Raw genomic sequence first — 22,025 nt, 5'->3', positions numbered from 1 at the left:
AAGGTGCGTGCCTTGGGTAACAACTTATCATTGGCTTGATCTCGTTTACCACTCTCAACACAATGATATTCACAGAACTACCTGGATCAATCAAAACTCCTTTTACATTAGTGTGATGTACAAGTAAAGATATTACCTGTGCACTATTATGCGGGGTCAGCACGCCATCTGTATCTGCATCATCAAATGTTATATTATCTTCTTCCAAAACCTGTCGAACTCGCTTCCTGTGTGTGACTGTAATTTTTGACACCTTCTTTGCTGCCGTATATGTTACGCCATTGATCTCCTCTGTTCCATTTATGACATTAACCGTTCTCTTTGGTGAAGAAGGTTTTGGCGGTTCCTGCCTATTCTTCATATATGCTTGCTTTCCTTTTTCACTAAATAATGCAGTTAAGTAACCTTGTTTTAGTAAGTGCTCTACTTCTCCTTGTAGCAATCTGCAATCTATCATTTTGTGACCGTGCTCGTTGTGAAATTCGCACCAAAAATCGGGATTTTTCCTGTTTGGGTTTGATCTCATTTCTTTTGGCCACCGTACCTTGTCTCTCGTGCTTCTTAGAATAGCCACCAAGTCGGATGTGCTAACATTAAAATTGTAGCCACCGATTTTTGCTTTTTGAGCTTCTGTCATCGTCTCGCGTATCTCGCATGTTTCGATCTTTTTCGAACCTTGACGATGAACTTGACTCTCTATCCCTTGATCTAGGATCATACCTTGGGTTTTCCTATTTTGAATGCGAATCCCTACCTGCTGGTCCCATATAAGGTTCGTACCTGTTTTTACCGGACCTTTTTTCAGTTTTAGCTCGTCTTGAACTCATTCTTTCATCTTTCCGGGAATGAATCATAGTATCTTCTTCTATCCGCAGCTTTGTATTGTATCTATTATAAACATCATTCCAAGTTGTTGTTGGAAATTCTCGTAAGCTTTCTTTGAGTCTCCTCGTGGCTTCCGAGCTTTTTTCATTTAGATTACTGGCAAAGGCCATAGCCGCCCAGTTATCTGGTACACGTGACAACATCATCCTTTCACCCTGAAATCTGTCTACAAATTCCCTAAGCAGCTCAGTATCTCCTTGTTTTATTTTGAAAATGTCCTCCATTCGCTTTTTAACTTTTTGGGCTCCCGAGTGTGCTTTGATAAATGAATCTGCAAGCTCAGCAAAAGAGTCAATAGAATTTTCAGGTAAAAGAGAATACCATGTCAATGCTCCCTTCGTGAGTGTTTCTCACAATTTTTTGACCAACATTGATTCAATTTCTTGCTTGGTCAAATCGTTGCCCTTTACACCAGTTGCAAATGCAGTTACGTGATCCTGTGGATCAGTTGTTCCATCGTATTTTGGAATATCAGGCATCTTGAATTTCTTTGGAATTGGTAAAGGAGCGGCACTTGGATTCCAAGGTTGTTGAGAGTATTTGTCCATATCTATTCCCTTGATTATAGGCGCCACTCCAGGTATCTGCTCTCTGCGATCGCTTTGCTCTTTGAGCTGTTTCTGCAAAGTTAGTACTAAACTTTGTAAATCAAAATTAACTGGGTTACCTGACCCTCCATCATGAGATTCGCTGGGAGTTCCTCCACTGCCTAAGTTAACGAGTCCTGAGCGAGGATTTTCTACGGTGTTGTTGTTTGGAGTTGGTGTTGGTGGTACAGCCAGCAACTGGTTAGCAAAAGCCTGAAGAGCATTACTGATCTATTGAGCAATTAATTTTTTCAAAGCTTCATCAATAGCCTGATCATTCTCAAACTGCTCGTTCATATTTGATTCAGATCCATCAGAAATCCCTTCTCGAGACTGTCGAGGAGAGTTTCGTTGTGAGGGGACTGGAGTTCCATCACCTTGTTGATTCTCCTAATGTTGCTGATTTTCTTGGTGCTGTAAATTTTGTTGGTTGTTGTCGTTGACATTCGACATGATTGTTTTGACAAAGAGAGTTGATTTAGAAAGTAAAAGATTATCAATGTCCCGGCAACGGAACCAATTTGTTTAACTAGAAAATAGGAATTTCGGTCAAAGCAGAATTTTAGAAGAACTCGGGTTACTGATAATCAAATAAGGAAATAATTATGTAATAAGAAAAGAAAAATTGGACTGAGAAGAAGCCGAGTAAGCAAAATAAAGCAATGTAAATAAGTATATTCCAATAATAATCAGTGTGTCCATACAAATGTTATTTCTCTCCCTTTTATAGCTATTTCTAAGTACTATGTTTCCTTTCTCTCATAATAGAGCCATTATGAGCAATTAATGACATTAATGAAACGTTATAATTGGCAATCGTAACTGTTTCGTGAAGATTCTATAACGTTTCCCATTATTTATGCTCAGTAATTGCAGATATTACGTATCTGTACTTTTTGCTATCTTGGTTCATTCCACCGGTGTCTCTTCAAATTATCAAGAGACCTGAGTAATTTTTCCTTCTTGTTTTCCTGACCTTTCGCCCGTACCTATTAATACTCGTGTCTCTTTAAATACTATTTGCCAACTGTCACTCTTCTATTAATTCACGTGTCTTGACATGTCAATCACATAATCAATCCTAAGTGGAAAAACGATTTTCCCCAATACATATTGTCGTTGCTTGAAGGACGTCTGCAAAAGCGAGATTACTTGAATAGTTGAATACGTCAAGTGATTATACGTCAAGTTGAATAGCCTGAGTTGCATTTTAAGCTCGATTGCCTACCATCAAACGTTGTATTTCGACCGATTTTCTTGAAGTCGAGATTTTCAAAACGTTACGAAAGACATTTTCACATTGGATTCTCTGAGTAGGGTTTCTCGCGACTCGCATGCTGGATATGTAATGCATGCATCTCCCTTAATTAGCTATCATCCTTTTCTATTTCTTTTTATAAGTTAATTTTTTTTTTTAAAAAAAAAAGGCACAGCGTCAAAGGTGAATTAACCATGACATTCTGAATTGTTAGTTCAACCTTTGCCAACCTTAATATAGAAACTTCAGCAAACCTAACCTCAAATAGGTCAAACCAAATTATTTGAAACCTACTTTTCTCGCTAGTTACCTCAAACATTAAACTATTCAGGAGATTTCCAGATTCATAATTCAAGTTCCAACTCTCTTGTCCATAGCCAACCTGGATTAGACAGTTCAATGCTAAAACCAATGAACCACTTGCGATTTTTCAAACCCCTTGGCCAAAGATCAGGTGATCTTAGACTCTCAGATCACAAATAATCATTTGCGTATATATACCTTGTTTTCCTCGAAAAGAGTTTCCATTTTCGTACATTTTCCATCCATTATTGTAGCCTAGCTAGTAGCTATAATTGGGTACTAAGTATCTGTTATCCGTGTTAAAATGAGTTGTTAATACCAAATTTTAAAAAGAAGTCCTAATTAAGATTGCACTAAAAATTAAAGTTGTTGAAAAGTCTACTATTGAAGCCCTTTGCATCCATGAGTAGGCAATATTTGTATTTAAAAATAGGTCACCAAAGACTTATAGTCCAGTGACACTAGTGAAAATCGTCTAGTGTGTATTCAATTTTCATTTTGCCCGTTGTCCTTTTCCAGTTTTCTTATGTAATAGAAAAGAAAAATTTAAAAAAAAAAAAAAAAACAGATTTAGAAGCCAAAATCGCTTAGTAGTTTCTAACACAAGTGAAAGTGCCACATTTACGGTAAGCGGAATCAGAGACGGACCTATGTCGTAAAGAGATGGGTCACCAGCATCCGGAAAACTCAGTAAATATTGCATGTACACATATATATTTTTAAAAAATAATAATATATTAGTAGTGATACCCTATATACAAAGAAGATTTTAGTTGAATGTAAAAGTGCACCGCGACCTTCAAATCCTAGGTCTGCCTAGCTCTTAGCGGAATGGTGGCGTTTCATTTGTTTCGAAACCTCTAGTTATTATCAACATTAATTATAAAATTTGCTTTCATTTTGTCCTTTAGAAGCATCCTTTTTGATTCCCAATCTGAAAAACAAAAACGTTAATATACATACATCATGTCTATAATACATATAGAGATAACATAAATGCACCACCTTTTTAGTTTTGTGTCTACAGATAGTTCCAAAATCATTTGAGAGTAGTTGATAAATATACTAAAAACTTGTTAAACACGAATAAAAATAAGTGCTGTCTGCAAAAGAATACTCTACTTTGGTTAAACTAGAAATGTTGGTGGAAAGATGTGAACTCAAATCTCAAAATTTCTAAAAGGGAAAGGAGAAGGCAAATTAAAGTAGAGACAGGAGGGGGCCATAGCCCCCACAGCTTAAGTACTATGAAATTAACAAGTAACTAGAAGAGAGAGACAAGGAATCTTTCTGGTGGCATTTATTTAGAATACTTCCCCAATTAAGTGATGGAATGTTTAGTAATCTAAATTAGGAAATTTGGTCGTGAGTTTTGAGCTTCGTTTAATCATTAGTTGATAGTTTGTCCTAATTAAGGCCCACATAATTGGGTCAAGATTAGTACAAATGGAACCACTCTAATGTTGGTTTAGGTTTAGGTAGCTTCTACTATTTTTTGTATTCATAACCTCTCGTACCTTCATCCAATAACCTTTTTCCTTTTTTCTTCCTTATTACTGTATCCCGTTTTCTAAGTTGTTGCGACTTGTTTGCCCGAGCCGAGGGTCTATAGGAAACAACCTCTTTACTTACATATATGGGTGTATGCATCTTATATCATGCGGTATCATGGGATATCACTTCATCGAATTTTTCACTAGATATTTATAAGAAAAATAATAATATCGGGGATACATTTAGGAAATGACACCGCCTGTCATTTCATTTTTATTTCTTTAAATTATGATACCTTATGCAAAATCCTGTATTTGTCATTGTCTGTACAAGATAAGGGTAAGGTCTGCGCACACACTACTTTCCTCAGACTCCACTAATGAGATTAAACTAGGTATGTTGTTGTTGTTGAGGGAAAATTTGTAGGGAAGGGACCTCTTTTGTGGTTTTGTCTTATCTTTAGATTTTGTCCAAACCTCACCCTACACGGCCTTATAAAGCAAATCAAACCTCTTCGCTTTAACTTCTCACTTGGCTTATTCTTATCATTGTAGAAAGTACGTAGGCAAGTGAAGGAGCTAGGTTAATATAGCTAGAAAAAGTAATGTCTAGCAGTAGAAGATCAAGTTCAAGATTCAGTCAAGATGAGATTAATGATCTCGTCTTGAAACTGCAATCTCTCTTGCCAAATTCCTCTTCACATTGCACCTCGAGGGTACGTACGTCGTCCTATATTTATTATCTTTTCTATTATATATTTACTTTTTTTTTCTTTTTTCCTTTTCCTATAGTCTAGTTCTTTGCCATCATAATGGTAGACAGTGTGCAGCATAGGACTATTGTCATTAATTTTTCTTACTTGAATGCACAATCTATTTAATTGCCGCTAGTGTAAATTTACAGCTGCATGTGGAAACAATGAAGAGAGATAAGAAAGACCTACACATACATATATGGTTATCAAAGTAAGCAGAAACTACGAAATAACACGTATTAATTTTGTTAAGTAAGTCATTAAAAGTGGTGATTATTAAGCTCACACAGATATAATACATGTATAGAAATGTTTTACCAAATGTGTCGTTGGATTGTCCTACAATTTTTCTTAAGAAAATGAATTGTTGTCTCTTAAAATGGTCCGATCGCCTCATATGAGTTAAATTTTGGGTTTAACTTAGGCCTAAGGTTCGTTTTCTTCACATGGTGTAAGAGTAAGATCCTTCCCTATTCTTGATTTATCTAACATTGAGCCCCATGTTATATTGTTTATCCAGATGTCCAACCCTGCGCGTGCAAAGGAGTAGTAGATTGTCTTACATTGGATTGATATATAGTTAGGCTATTGTCTCCTAATATGATATTTTAGACAATTACGAACCTTCAAAATATATAGGCTCAATGTGTCCATTTGCTTAACAAAAAATGCGCCAAGGTAATTTTGTTAAATCCCAACAGAGATTTAGCTACATGTTACGAGCAAAGAGTGTCTTATGGATCATTACCTCATTAACTACCAAACTTTTTAAGATGTTTTTACTTTTCCTTTAACTTTTGAAAGGTACCAGCACCAAAGATACTAGAGGAGACGTGTAATTACATCAGAATGCTGCACAATGAGGTGGATGATCTCAGTGAGAGGCTCTCCCAAATACTGGCTTCTGTGGACACAAATACTGTTGATGTTTTAGACACTTTAATAAGTCTTCTTCAACAGTAAAACCATCCTTCCCTAACAAAAAAGAAAGTAAACCCCAGGGGTATAGGCATCTTTGAGTATTGTATTAATTAGTAGATCCTTTAGATTAGTATTTTATTACCATTTCGTGCTTCACTAAGTTACATTCCCTGCGCCTCCTTGGTTGGTACCTAGAGTTTTATACGTGTCGCAAATATATATCTTATGTCTCGTTATATATTGTGGATATAAGTTATGCTTAATTGGTGTATTTGATTCATGTTGGTAATTCTGAAATAAAAGCATCCGATAGGGTCCCACGGGAAAAATGTGGCTAATCTTGGATTTTCTGGTAAAGTGTGATGATGTAATGATTGGACATGATTTATGAAGTTCAATGTTACCTCCGGTTCATAATAAGTGATCTATTTTTTTTTATTTTGGTCTAAAATAAATGTCCATTTATATAATCAAGAAAAAATTTGATTTGCTTTTTCCAAAATTACCCTTAAGTACGTATCCCTAAAAAGTCACTTACTCCTCACATATGAGAAGAGAAGCAAGTGTTTTTAAGTGTAATTTTCTCACAAGTACTTTTTCAAAAAGTAACTTTGGGGGAAATCTACTTTTTTCCACTTATCATGCTTCAACTCATAAGTATTTTTTTCCTTCTAAAAGTTTGGTCAAATATTTTAACTTTAGTAAAAAATACTTTTGATCAAAAAGAAACTTTGCCAAACATGATAGTGCAGAGGAATATATGCAAATGCAACTGCAGTATTCATTAAAGATCAGGAAATCATATGAGGCCACGAGAGTATTTCTCGTGATTTCTCATCTAGTGTATCAAATGGATCCTTGGGACACCATCTCTGTTAATACCATACATAATTCAAAATTTAAAGTCATAGGTAGTAAATCTGTTGACTCCGTTTGCGTCTGAATTTAAAAACAGATTTTGGATATTATAATTTGTATTTATTTCTGGTAGAGCAAGAGCAAAGGGTCCATCAAAAAAAGAAGAGCCAATTAAGGGTGAAGGAGTTACTCCAAGAGAGACACTCATGATAGAAATTATAAATTCTACGTATTATTTAAAGCTCCATCTTTATAGTGTGGCCTTTAAACTTGTCTTCAATTCCACTCTGATTATTGTGACTTTAAATTAAAATATATATATATATATATATATATATATATATATATATATATATATATATATATATATATATATATATATATATATATATATATATATTGTCTTCAATTCATATGGAACGACTTTTTCTCTTTTCTATACTTGTACTTTTTGAAATTCACCAATAAAGCGAACTCAGAATCGATCCATGTTCCTTTGAATAAATTACTTAGCATTAAACCAAGTACAGCATTCAAACATTTTGGAACATGGAGGCCAACATATAATATTAGTTCAATTTTACGAAATATATACATAAAATACTTAGTTTAGCAGAAAGATCATGGGTTCACGTGCACCATAAAAAGGGCCTAAATCAGCCCCTGATGACGATGTCGAATTGTTACATAAGCTTCACCCCTCTTATCACCCTTACCCCCGATCCAAAGAAATTGACAAAATAGAAAGAAAGAAATTGCAGAATCATATTGTTACTGGCTTAAAACTTAATTTTAATCTTTTGGGGAAAAAAAATCGTGTGATCTAAGAAGAAAAGTAATTGGAACGACTAAAAAATTGGTTAAACAAACGACTTTATGCTACTTTGCCTGCAAATACTATGGAGAATTCCAGTCTGATAAGGAAAATTTGGCTTGAATTCGTAATAATATTGGTTGCAATCAGGAAAGAATGATTGCTCTTAATCACATAGTAGCAAATACACTTCGGCCTTTTGTCACGAGAGGGAAGGGACGAAGTAGGCAAAGGAAAATCATGACCCTAAAAAGTGAATACAGAACAAAACTCATTGGTCCAGTAACGTGCTCTTTCTTTCAGTCTGGTAAATATAGTAGTAGCATGAGGAAAATGAACCCCTCTTTCAGCTTCGGCTCTTTTTCTTCTCCTTTTCTCTTTTGATATAGTCTATTTATCTTGAGCACTAGTAAGCTTTATGTTTAGCTTTTTCCTGGGAGATAAAAGGAGTTGATCTTGATCAAGGTGAAAGGATTTAAGAATTCATACCGGTTCAAGGGAAAAGGCAAGAAACTTTCAATAGCACCTCTAACACAATATTTGCTTCAGATCAATAAATATATTACAAGTGTCTTTACACATGGCTTTATCTCTTACAATTAATATATACTTTCATCTCAATTTATTATTCAATTATAAACTTGGTGCAATACCGAAAGTGAGAAAATTTGTTTTTCAGCGCGCGCTAGAAACAAGCTCAACCGAAGCTACACAAGTCAGAACCCAAACTAGCGACCAAATGCTTTAAACACATTTGTGGGCTGTGGCTAAAGGATACAGCAACCGGCGTTGCAAAATTCTTTATCTTATAGTGGGAATGGTCGTCTTTCTCATTCTATTTGACTTATAATAAAAGATCTTTACAATGTCTCCATGTAAATTTAAACACTTATGGGATAAAAATTACTCCATCGCTCATTTTATATGATTGGATATGAAGTTGAAGATGTTAATTGTATTAGTGATAGTCAAAGAAAATCTTAATAAAATGATCAAAATGTGGTTTTAAAAGAGAAAACATCAACTCAAAATTTACATTTTACTATAACTAGTTTGATGAATTTACACCAGCAATAATAAATAAGACACAATAAAAAGAAAAAGGTACAAGGTGTTCAATTGAAATGTCAAGCTTGAAGCCTCAATGCAAAGTGATACCAAACTTTTGAAGAAGGCTAGGCATATTACTGAGAATTGCTAAGGTGTTACTCATGTACTCTTTAGCATTCTGCACCCGCGCTTTCACTTCCCCAACCAACGGCGATCCCATTTCATCCAGTCCCTCCAAACACGTGTCCTGATCAGTCATTGAAGCGCTGATCCATGTTTGCATGTCCTTCACCTTCTTATCCGTCAAAGCCTTTTCACCGGGGCCCACTTGGAGCAACTCGGCCGACTGGTTGAGTTGACTCAGCGCGTCATCGAACAAACTGACACAGTCCTTCAACGCCGACACTGTTCCCGGGTCATTGACTTTCGAGATCAGCGATTTCGGGAGCGAAGAAACGTTGGTTAATTCTCTAATTGTTGCTTGAAGGGAAAGGTTCAGGAATGGTTCCGGGTCGGGTTTTTGTGGGCTGCTGTGGAGGGAGGATATGGAGTCAAAGCATGACTCTGGATACTGAGTCACTGCGCACACGGCTTTGAGCAAATCGGCCGAGTTGGATGATACAGATGGTGTTCGGTCTTTGGAATTTGACGCGTGGATAAACGCGCCGACCAATGCGCAGATGAGTAGAGTTAGGAAGAGGGTGAGAGAGAGGGCGATGGCGAGGCGGCGCTTGTGGGCGGCTCTGCGAGTAGACAAAGAAGAAGCTGGATCTTCTGAAAGGTTAATTTTGCCATAGCCTTTGACTAAGTTCATAGATTCCATAGAAATGAAAGGGAAAGAGAATTGAGCAAAGAGGGAGGAAAAGTTGCAAGACACGGTTTGAGGACTTAGATAAGAATTTGGGTGGGTATACTCTGCGGGCAAATGTTAACTGTAAGCACGTCCTGCTCTTTTTCTTTTCATTAAATAAATTTGCCGACAAATCAAAAATTATACTACTAACAATTGATGACGAATTTATATTATTAAGGCCGATTACATACGGAGACACTTAAAGTTGACACGATCTTTCATTTAGACATCTGAACTTAAGAGAGTTCCTATTTAGCACGTACGTTAGATGAACTTTGTTCCAATTAAACACTTCTTGCTGAGTTGGCATATAGAGTGAGTTTTACCCAATATGGGCGCGTGAAAAGCCCAAAAAACAAATTATTCTTTTTTGTTTTTTTATTTCCTTCTTCTTCTTTATGTCCACCACCATTTCCACCATTGTCTCCTCCACTTTCCGTCATCTTCTCCGACTTATTTTCCTCTTCTTCTTTCGAATCTCATACCAGATTCAAATTCAGCCGAAAACGAAAAGTTCAATACATTAGTACTTTCTTCAAAAATGTCATATAAAATACAGTAGTACTTAGAAGCACAATGAATGGAAATAGCAGAGATTCTTATTGGAAAGGAATATGACAGTGCTGAAGCATAATGACATTTGTTTGTTTGTTATCAAGTCCTTATTTGTTTGCCAAGGAAAAGTTCTTGGCAGAGATTCTTGGCTATTTTCATTCCTTTTAGAACTGAAATGAAGAAGAAGAAGAAGAAGAAGCAAAATGAATGGAAATAGCTTGAACTTTTCCAGTGAAAGCCAAGAATATCATTGTGCTTCAGCATACCCAAAATGAACCAATCTCACTCAAATCTTCACCAAATGATTTAAAACTTGAAATGAAAACTCTAAACAATATCAATACCAAGCCCAGTGATCAATTCGAACAAACAACCGCAAAATCAAAAGACCGAAGTTCGTCTTCTTTGTCAAACAATCAGTTCAAGTTTTGAACCCAAAACCCTAGAAAAGCAGTTCAAATCAAAGCTCAAATCTTCAGACCTCACCTCGTATCAGCGTTTACAACCAAAAACTCGAACACCCAGCCAACTTCGAACCCTAATTTTCAGATTTTCAAAAAACCCAAGTACGAACTTTTCCGGTGAAATCTAAGAATTTTGCAAAATTTTGCATTTGTTCTGTTCGATTTGGAACCCTGAAACTCCATTTCCGGCAATGTGGCCTAGAATTAAACCAAGCCATGGTTATGAGAGTACTTTGTTTTGCAGATGAAGATGGAAAAGAAGGGGGGTGGGGGTCGTTGGGGAAGATGACGGAGGGTAGGGGTGGGTTGGGATTCTTGTTTTTCTTTTATTTTTTTTCATTTCTCTAAAGTCTTTTTTTAATTGTTAATAAATCCATGTGTCTCCATCTTATTGGTTACCCTAGCGTGTGAATTTCACGCATCTATTACGTATGGATGCCTAAAAATTTTGTGTCTAAATGACACAGTAAATACATGGTTAAAATGTTCAAATGAAACAAACTTTAGATGAAGTGTCTAAATTAAAGATCGTGCCAACTTTAAGTGTCTCCGTATGTATTCGGCCTATTATTAATTATTGTACTACTCCATCTGGATAGTAGCAATTTTATGTTTAAAATGATATTTACATATTTAATACCAACATTATATTTAGAATATATTTGAAATATAGTTTGTCTGTTAATATATAAAAGAGCTATATAAGACGAGACAGGTGGCAACAATTATAAGTTTTCTGTTGTCTTATTGTTAACTCTTGTTTTTCTTAAATTTTGTATTTGAAATTTATACTAGTTAAGTATATTATTTGTAGGTAAATTGAATGTCGGTGCTAACATAATCGTTAAAAAGTAACCTAATTGTGCTTCTTGATTGATGATATGCGAGGCAGTATTAATACGAGGTTAGAGGTTTAGAGGCAGACCCTTGAGTTTAAAGGTTTTAAGTTAAGCAGGATCAAGACCAAATACTTGGAGTGCAAGCTCAATGGAGCGGATCAGGAAGCAGACGAGGATGTGAGGTTGGATTCACAAGTCATCCCTAGGATAGAAAGTTTCAAGTACCTTGGGTCTGTTATACAAGGGAATGGGAAGAATCTCATTTACTGCACCACATCCTTTGGGGGTAAGCTAGAGGCTCGTTCCGATATTTTGTGTGATAAGAATGCCACCTACACTTAAAGGTAAGTTCTATAGAGCAATGATCAGACCGACAATGTTGTACGGGGATGAGTGTTGGACGGTCAATAACTCCCATGTCTAGAAGATGAAGGTGACAGAAATGAGGATGTTAAGATGGATGTGTGGGCACATCTGGTTAGATAAGATTGGGAATAAAGTAATTTGGGACAAGGTAGGAATGACTCCGGTGGAGGACAAGAAGCGAGAAACGAGAGTTAGATGACTCGCACATGTAAAGAGGAGAGGCGTTGATGCCCAAGTAATTAAGTAGGTGTGAGAAGTTGGTCTTGGAGGGCTTACCAAAAGGTAGGCGTAGGCCAAAGAAGTATTGGGAGAGGTGATTAGGCAAGACATGGGCAATGCTCCAGCTCATCGAGGACATGATCCTTGATAGGAAGGTGTGGAGGTCGAGAATTAGGGTAGAAGGTTAGGTAGTTGAGCGTCTTCTTCGTTCATACCAGTAGTTTTAGTGCTCTATTTAGTGTTAGTCTTGTATTTCTTATTCTTAAATTTCTGTTATTACTTGTTGGTTCTTGCGCTTTGGTTTCTTATTGCTTTGCTGGTATTGCTGCTTATTGTTATTCTCTGTTTTTTATCTTTAATGAGCCTTTTTTCTTCTTTACCTTTGTATCTTTTCATAACCAAGTGTCTATCGGAAACAACCTCTTTATTTTCTCTAGGCAGAGGTAAAAGTTGTGTACATATTACCGTTATCGACCCCACGTGTAGGATCACTAGGTTTGTTGTTGTTATTATTATTGAGTTGTAATGAAAAGTAAAGGAAATGTTATTGTTATTATTGTTTTTTTTTTTGGTTTCCTATCGGGTGTCTAGTACCCGCAATGGAGCCCGACTACGTAGGTCCCTATTTGGGGGGAAGCTCTCCCTATCAAGAATTTTTTCATATCCAGGGATCGAACTTGAGACCTCTGGTTAAGGGAAGAGCAATCTCATTTACTGCACCACATCCTTTGGGGGTAAGCTAGAGGCTCGTTCCGATATTTTGTGTGATAAGAATGCCACCAACACTTAAAGGTAATTTCTATAAAGCAATGGTCAAACCGACTATGTTGTACGGGGATGAGTGTTGGACAATCAAGAACTCCCATATCTAGAAGATGAAGGTGGCAGAAATGAGGATGTTAAGATGGATGTGTGGGCATATATGGTTAGATAAGATTAGGAATAAAGTTATTCGGGACAAGGTGGGAGTGACTCCGGTGGAGGACAAAATGCGGGAAGCGAGAGTTAGATGACTCGCACATGTAAAGAGGAGAGGCGTTGATGCCCAAGTAATTAAGTAGGTGTGAGAAGTTGGTCTTGGAGGGCTTACCAAAAGGTAGACGTAGGCCGAAGAAGTATTGGGAGAGGTGATTAGGCAAGACATGGCAATGTTCCAGCTCATCGAGGACATGATCCTTGATAGAAAGGCGTGAAGGTCGAGAATTAGGGTAGAAGGTTAGGTAGCTGAGCGTCTTCTTCGTTCATACCAGTAGTTTTAGTGCTCTATTTAGTGTTAGTCTTGTATTTCTTGTTCTTAGATTTCTGTTATTACTTGTTGGTTCTTGCGCTTTGGTTTTCTGATTGCTTTGCTGGTATTGCTGCTTATTGTTATTCTCTGCTTTTTATTTTTCATGAGCCTTTTTTCTTCTTTACCTTTGTATCTTTTCTGAACCAAGTGTCTATCGGAAACAGACTCTTTATTTTCTCTAGGCATAGGTAAAAATTGTGTACACATTTCCCTTATCGACCCCACGTGTAGGATCACTAGGTTTGTTGTTGTTATTATTATTGACTTGTATTGAAAAGTAAAGGAAATGTTATTGTAATTATTGTTTTTTTTTGTTTCCTATCAGGTGTCCAGTACTCGCAGTGGAGCCCAACTATATTCGAATTCACGCCGTGTAGATCCTTATTTGGGAGGAAGCGCTCCCTACCAAGAATTTTTTCATATCCAGGACTCGAACCCGAGACCTCTGGTTAAGGGAAGAGCAGTCCCATTTACTGCACCACATTCTTTGGTGGTTATTGTTATTGTTGTTGTTATAGCCTAGAGGAATTTTTTTTCCCTGTTCAAATTTCAAAAACTTAGCCATGTCCTTGATTGAAAATTAAACTTTGGACTATTCAATGAAATGAAAAAGGTAATTATAATGTTTAGTTCAATTTGGTTGGAAGGAAAATTTTACTTGTGTGATATTCCCTAAATAACTTGAAGTTTACTCTGTTATTTTACAAATGAAACAACAGCGTAACAATAAATACCCATATCATTTTATTCATAATTCCAAAACTCAAAGAGTGACGAACCACGTACTACATAAACTATATCAAATTGAATCACATACGTAGTATCACCATACACGTAAAAGCAGACATACCAAAATCAGCAAGAAAATAAACTGCAATCCAAAAACACATACGGTGCCCACGAAGTCATTATCCGACAGAAATAAAGCTAAGGTGCTTTTCCCCGAGCGTTGAAATAAATCAAAACCCAGGACACTAGTAATCGATGGGTTAAATATCTCATTAATCTTGTTCATATTAGCCAGAATCATTAAGCTATTGCTTGCGTTTTTCGTATCCAATTCCTTCTCGTACTCCAACCAATACAAGCAACTCCCAATTTTGGGTCTTTCAGTTTCGAGCCAGCTCATCATTTCAGATCTCAAAGATATCTTTACTGTCAAATTTTTCTTGTTGATAATCGCCAAATAACTGTTCAGTTGACTCACTGAACTGTTGAACATAGATTCGCATTGACTTGGAGTTGACTGATCATTACGGAAAATGTTCGATTTGAGAAACGAAGTGAATTTATTGAGCTCGTTGATTGCAGTATGAAGAGATAAGGAGAATATCTGAGATGAATCGATTGCTGTTGATGATAATTGGTTATTTTTGTAGAGGGAATTAGACATGTACCTGAAGCAATCCTGGTAGTACGGAGTCAGGGAGCAAATGGATTCGATTGCCTTGTGTGGGTTATTGGCAGGTGACTCAGATTCATAATCTCGCTTAATCATCGTTAAAACAGAGATAATGGCAGCGAATATTAGGATGAAAAAGATGATTAAAGCGATAAACAACTTGAGGTGCTGCTGTCTTCTTCTTGAGTACGTTTGAGTATTCAAAATAAGGCTATCTTTAACTGATGTCTTTGAGATTTTGTTGGCGGAGAATGATTCCATGGTTAGAATTGAAATCTTGAGGTTTTTTCTGGGTAAGTGAAAATATGGTGCTGAGATAGTGCTAAATTGTGAGCGGCCAGAGACTTGGTCACTCTTCCTTTATGTCAAGAAGTCAAGTAGGAAATACTTTATTGATGGAGAGAAAATTTTATTTTGTGTATCATACGGCTGATACTTGTTGTATGAGTCTAACTTTTTTGTCTAACAGTTTTGTGGATCCAGATTTTAAGATTGAGTTCCATAAATTTGTGATACTAGTTGTATGAGTCAACTTTTTTGTCTCACAGTTTTGTGGATCCAGAAGTGTAAGATTGGGGTCCATAAATTTGTGAGACAAAAAACAACCTCATACAACTAATGTAAGTTGTATGAGACACAAAATAAAACTTTTCAAATTGGGTAATTTTATTTTGTAATCTATTTTTTTTTGTAACAATGTGAATATTACCATTAACAAACCAAATTAATACGCCCATAGAGCACTTATTTCCATAACCACCTTCTAGGAACGGTACTCTGAACAATAAGCCTCCGACAGTAGCTAATTACAAATATGCAGAACTACTTTAATTCAACATGTATTCTAGGTACTAAGTATTCTATGTAAAAACTCTCTACTCCTATGTGCTTTTTTTGACGATCTAAGTACTTCTATTCTCTGTACAATTTCTCTCTTTATCTGTGTTGCTACTTCTGCTGGTTGTAGTATAGCACCCTTAAACACTTTGTAATTCCGAGCTCGCCAGGTCTGGTATGTCATGGTTCCCCAAACTGCTGCTATCACTTCCTTTTGTAATTCTTTCCCGTGCTTCCTCTTGATACATTCCAACACCTGTTTCAGCTCTCCAGCGGGAACCTGAACATTTATCCATTAAGTTCAACTCTCAAAAAGCTGTGATCCAATTACAGTCCACAAACAAATGCGTACTCGTCTCCATAACCTGATTGTTACATAAGCAGCAATTGGAATTCTCTACTGATATGTGCAATTACTCATGTTATTTTAGTTATATGACAGATCTGTAAAATAATACAAAATCTTTAATTTGTAGAGTTATTTTTTTAATTCATATTGTAAGTGAATATAGGAAACTATTAATTGACCATGCCAAAAATTATCAGCAACGATCCATTATTTTGACGACCAGAAAGAAAAAGCTTCTTTCATCTCACTTTTTGGAATTAATTAAACATGTCACAGCAACGGAAAATTGACAATTGGAAAACCAGCAATTAACTACGAACAACTGGATAGCATAATTATATTTTCATCTCTTGTAATTGGAAGTAAACAAGCTGGCAATCTCTGAAGGTAAAAAACATAGAACTAAATGGATATCAATATATACGTAACAACAGGCAAAAAAGAAATACCAAGAGCAAATACTCAAAGCAAAAGAGCCAAGCAGTTAGCCCATATTCAAATTCCAAAACTAAAGAGCCTAATGCTATTCCTATTCTTGGATAAAACAGGTCGAAAATGTCATCCACTTTTAGCAATATTCCTCTACTGTTCCTCATGCTTTGCTGGGCTGCATTAATATTCACCGCAACCGTCGAAGGAACGTCCTCCAATAAGTCAACACACCTTTGTACTTGACCCTGGGCCACCCCAATCCACCGTTGCAAATCCCAAACAACTTTATTAATTGTCAGGATTTTCTCATCTGGGTCAACGCCCAAACTCACTACTGATTCATTGAGTTGCTTTAGAGAGAATCTAATCATTCCTTGGCAATTTCTCAAGGCACCAACAGTCTTGGGGCTGACTGAAATTATCTTTTCAATTGAGGAAGCGACATTCTCAAGCTCGATTCTTGAAGCATAAAGCGAAAGAATAAAGATTCGAGATGGGTTAATTCTAGAATCTCCATTTGACCAAGATGATAATAATGGGATTTGGGCATCGTAAAGTGAAGCAATAGAGTCAAAGCATGAGTCCGGATCTTGGCTGATGAGTTCACAGACTGCTGTAATAGCGTTTGTTGGGTTAAAGGACAGTGATTTGGACTCTGTTTTTTGTTTTAGTATTACTGAAGCAGAGATGATAGCAGCAATTATGAGCGGGAAGAGAGTTACCAGACAGATTATCAAACGTAGTTTCCTTTTGGTTCTTGAAGAGGACTGATCTTGCACATGGCTTTCCTTGTAGTTGTTACTGAATGATTCATCCATCTTGTTTCTTTCCAAACTTTTGGAAAATTTTCGAAGCTAAATTTGGAAGTAACAGGAGTGAAGACCGAAGATGTTTTTTTAATTGCTGAGGTCAAAGCCAAGAAGCTGTTGAGAACGAGGATCTATTTTTGATACTCCGATCGCTTAATGGAATCCTGCGAGATAACAGCTCTACTGATGTTCAATACCAAATCGTTAGTTGAAGGAATTTTTATTAACGAGGATTCCTAGACTTTTATTTGTCTCGAGAGAGTTCTATGCTATATGTTGTAGACAGGTGTAAATGTGTAAATACATGGATGATCCCTGTTGTTCTTGTATATGTACAAGAAGAAAAAGAAAATAAAATATTTTCAGGCATTTCCCTGTCTTGTTGAGAGCCAATTCTACGGGAGGACAAATAGAGAGAAAGAAAAAAGAAAATTGCGCTGTAGAGGAGTATAAATTTGTTTTGAGCTAAAGTTCAAGGTTTCAATCGCGAGAAAAAGAGCTCTAATTCCAAATTTTGTCTTATTATTTGAAAGACTAGGGGTTGCTCTAATGGTAAGCAACCTCCACTTCCAACCAAGAGGTTATGAGTTCGAGTCTCCCCAAGAGCAAGGTGAGAAGTTCTTGGAGGGAAGGATGCCGGCTGTTTTCAAAGCCTCAGACCCCACTACCCTTAGGGGTAAGGTTTGCGTACACACTACCCTCCCCAGACCCCACTAAGTGGGATTATACCGGGTTGTTGTTGTCGTCTTATTATATTTGAAAGTGAGATTGTGATAGCTTAAGTTGTAGATGCACGGGGAGAACCGAATATGAGGCTGAAACTCAAAACATGAGCTTAAGTTAGAATAAACGACGGCGTTGCTGACATATTTACAGGACTTCTTTACATGAGGTCTTTTCATTACAGCGACACTAAATTACACCCATAACCTAAGATCACGCACAAGATTACACTCATCAAAGCTGAGGAAAAAATGAAAAAGAAAAGGAAGAACCTAAAAAATTTAATCAGTGCTTGACACTAGTTTGAAAGCTCTCATAGCCAAGCTCCCCATCCAGGAAACAGATGACACAAACGATCAGGATCAATGGCGTCGTGTATGAGTTGTTGAACCTGCAAAAAGGGGGGCACTTATCACCTCTTTCCTTTCTTTTATGCAACATAGATTGAGATACCAATGGGAAATTCAAGTTTGAGTAAAAGGAAAGTATGCGTCTTAGAAGCACAGTACCCTATCAGCCAATTCTAGGGTTGTCTATTCAAGTAATAGAACTACCTCCTCACTTGCCTGGACTTGTACTGTTTCAATATTATTTCAAGACACTGCTATCTTTGTTAATCTTTCTTTTCTAACTAGCACTCAAGATAAGTTTAGTTTCATTACAAAAATGCCTCCGCTCTTCCAAAAAATAGTAAAAATAAAGGAGACCAATCTAAACCCATATAGCTATTGGAAAGAATTTGCTGATCAATTTCAGTCAAGAGAGAAAGCAAATAAAGATAATTAGAGTTGCCTGAACCTGAAAGCACAATTTCTGAAAAGAGCATTCATATAGTAGTGTGTATTATTTGTGTAGAAGGTAAAGAATGATGCTCTCAAGTTTAATTAAACAAAGAGCAATAAGACATATCACTGGGCTAGCAGGGATTAAAATTAATAATCAGATTAATAATTTATTAGTGTATAGTGTGTGCGAATTGATGCCTTATTCCGGTTAACAGATTACCTGCCCATGAACACTTCTCATTTCACCTTCTTCATATCCATCTAACTTTTGTTTAACACGCATCAAGGCTCTAGCAGCATCCTTGTTCCCCTCATAGTCATCTTGTTGAGAGTCTTCCAAACTGGTTTCCAGATCATCTTCACTTTCCTAACAAGCAGAAATAGTTCAATAAGCCTTTGTAAATGCGAAGATGAACATTATTATACCTTCTTCAGATATCAACCAGTTCATATATACACGCATTTTAAGTTTGAATTGTAAAAACATGACTACAGGCTATTCTAATGGGAACTGGGTAGTAAGTCAAGTGCTTTACGATAGTAAGACAAGAACTTGCTTCTAGCTAAAACTAGTTTCACCACCTATAAACTAATGGGCTCCTACAAAACTGAGTGTACTTTGGAACAGAGCAGTATGAGGTCTTGACTTGCTCATACTCAGCCGTTCAATTAGTTTTACGCCTCCGCATGCCACATACTTTCTGACAAGTCTGTTCGAAACCAAAATTTTCAAATTAGGAGTGGTATCAAGGACTAATGTTAAATTTGGGCATTATGAAAGTTGGATTTTGTTTACTTATTCGAGGAAAAAGAAGAGTGTTGGATTTATCCCATCTCATTGAACTTCACAAGCAAAAACACTACTTAGATAATGTAGACACTTATTTAATATACAAAATTCAGGTTCAAAATGCATATGCATGTCTCACCAGCTGTAATGTCCAAGACAACCCACACAACAATACTTTTCTGGTTGCTCCTTCAGACAGAGACAGGTGCATATGCATTGTGGATAATATGCCTATAAATGTCACATTAATGGAAGTGGAATGACAGTCTAGGTCACAAAACAAAACCAGAATCAGGGTTTTCGTACAAGTTAGCAAAAAGCGTGCTTTCATATGTAATGACCAATAACCTATGTTAAGCATATCTGCAAATATATAAATTAGCACTTTAAAAATATTATATATATCAATTAGGAAGATCCATTGCAGGTGCACCATGTCAAATTATTGATATCCATTCTAAGCAAGACTCCTAAATTGATAAAATCCCATACATTCAAGAATCACAGAGAATGACATTTCATCAGTAATGTTTTTTACCACTTTTACCTTGTATCTTAAATGAACTTTTGACTTTCAGTTTTCTTAATGAATATGACACTAACATTGCAAGTGGACCTCAGAAAAGGATAAACGCCATCATTGATATACCTTCTGACGTTGCAAAGCCTTTAGAGGGGATAAAGCCCACTTGTATAAAGGATCATGGATAAAGACCTGCAGCAAAGGTCTGTAAGTATGACTGACGGACACAGTTTAAACTCCTAATGTGGTAGGCATAGGCATCTGAAATGCGGTACCTCGATAATGGTAAGCAGTGCTTCTTTGTTTGTCCGCATAACAGACAGGGTTTCCTCACAGCATCTTCTAAAAACCCCTTCCACCCCAGTTACGCCCATGCCATCAATAATGTCCCTACTCAGCCTGAAGGGTACCTGCAATAGATCATTATGGATGACCATTGAGATACAGGCTGAAGAAATTTAAACAATGACATGATCTTATAAAAACAAAAGAGTGACATAGGATATGTGAGAGTATGAGTGAAAAGATTAGGAATGCAAGAAGACAAGTGACTTCAACCTAAGTTCTTTTGTAGATACCCTATATAGCGTATATAAAAAATCCATCCAATGTGGGCCACTAATACATATTTACACATCTGATTAACTTTTCTTTATGAATATGACCAACTTTAATATAACTAATCTAACAGAACAGAAGTACTCAAGGTTGAAATAAACAAACCCTTTCGGGAGTTTTCAGCATAAGGCCCTGCTCAAATGCAACCCCAAGATCTATGTGAACAACTTCTGCAGTGGCTTGATCTACAAGGATATTCATGGAATGCCGATCTCCTAGTCCAACAATATATCCGACCTGAATGTAAAAGAAGTATGAACATTCAAAACTACTAGATAAATCAAGATCTTGACATTAAATATCTAGCAAGAACTTAAGCTCAAACACAGTTCTCTAATTTCTGTTTATGATTACACAATTTCTTTTCTGGTTTACTAGGAAATATTTGAAGAGAGGGAACTGTTTCGGGAAGTTGCTAAATCACTGGAAGAAGTACCATTGAACTTGCGGCCACGCTTCTGGTATAAGCAAGCCTCTTTTGAAACCAGTCAGCTGGATGAAAAAATCTCTCCAAGAAAAAGTGATGCATGACAGGCCTGCAGCGAAGAAAATTAGATAGCTCAAACAACTTGAGCTCAAGGTCTTATGGAAGGTGAGTAATACCTGACGTTTTTTTTTTTGATGAAGTAATATGTTTCATTAAGAAGGCATCAAGAAGATGCAAAGTTACAAGAGGCATATGAGCTAAATAAACAAAAAATTACAGGAGAACATTGTTTACCCCAAAACAAAGTCTCAATCTAGGACAACAGAGCTAATAAAGTCCAAAAGGTGTCCTGTACTATTTACGGGGGACAACTTTGTCCAGAAAAAAAGGTTGAGCTGGCATTTAGATTTGAGTAAGTGGTTCGAGGTTGAGGTGTCATCAAAGCATCTACTATTCCTCTCGTTCCATAAACACCAAAAAATAGTTGCAGGGATCATAAGCCAGATCTTCTTGATGACCTTATCAACCTCCCAAAGACTTCAGCTCATATGTGCCTCTCTCAGGGTCTGTGGCATTACCCAGCTTAGACCAAAAATACAAAAGAACATGTTCCATTGGTCTGTGGCTACTAGCAGTGTAGAAGTAGGTGACTAACTGTTTCCTAGTGTCTCCTGCAAAGGTAACATCTGTTGACCAGCTGAAATCCCCTTCTGCATAGGTTATCTTGCGTTAAGCAGGCTTCGTGAAGGGCAATCCAGTTGAAGCATGTCACCTTCACAGGTAACTTTGTTCTCCATATCAGTTTCCAAGGCCATGAATGCA

General features: G+C 36.7%; 2 protein-coding genes and 1 long non-coding RNA gene across 8 annotated transcripts in view; 1 reads left to right on the top strand and 2 right to left on the bottom strand.

Annotated features, from left to right (window-relative positions):
• Window positions 1–5,068: 5,068 nt before the first annotated feature.
• Window positions 5,069–6,465, top strand: LOC142181516 (uncharacterized). The gene is made up of 2 exons (XR_012710171.1): window positions 5,069–5,242; window positions 6,086–6,465. It is a non-coding gene; the product is annotated as an uncharacterized LOC142181516 (long non-coding RNA).
• Window positions 6,466–9,015: 2,550 nt separating this feature from the next.
• Window positions 9,016–9,738, bottom strand: LOC107763002 (pectinesterase 3). Its single transcript, XM_016581407.2, has one exon. It carries the CDS (start codon window positions 9,736–9,738, stop codon window positions 9,016–9,018), a length of 723 nt encoding a protein of 240 aa, XP_016436893.2.
• An 8,412-nt stretch (window positions 9,739–18,150) lies between these two features.
• The window catches only part of LOC107763003 (serine/threonine-protein kinase ATM), a 92,023-nt gene continuing 88,148 nt past the window's right edge, over window positions 18,151–22,025 (bottom strand). For all 6 annotated transcript variants that reach the window (XR_012710970.1, XM_075255955.1, XM_075255957.1 and 3 more), the window contains 6 exons: window positions 21,213–21,312; window positions 20,882–21,013; window positions 20,434–20,568; window positions 20,285–20,350; window positions 19,066–19,212; window positions 18,151–18,451 (listed from right to left, as the gene is read on the bottom strand). Coding sequence is in view for 5 of the 6 variants with exons in the window: in XM_075255955.1 (XP_075112056.1) it covers window positions 18,374–18,451; window positions 19,066–19,212; window positions 20,285–20,350; window positions 20,434–20,568; window positions 20,882–21,013; window positions 21,213–21,312 (658 nt within the window). In the remaining variant the exon portion in view is untranslated. The remainder of the gene's footprint in view (window positions 18,452–19,065; window positions 19,213–20,284; window positions 20,351–20,433; window positions 20,569–20,881; window positions 21,014–21,212; window positions 21,313–22,025) is intronic.

Source organism: Nicotiana tabacum, chromosome 6 (genome assembly GCF_000715075.1).
Source record: "Nicotiana tabacum cultivar K326 chromosome 6, ASM71507v2, whole genome shotgun sequence".
Classification (NCBI taxonomy): domain Eukaryota; kingdom Viridiplantae; phylum Streptophyta; class Magnoliopsida; order Solanales; family Solanaceae; genus Nicotiana; species Nicotiana tabacum.
Note: the sequence above shows the minus strand (reverse complement) of the source record. Positions and strands in the feature narration are given on the sequence as shown.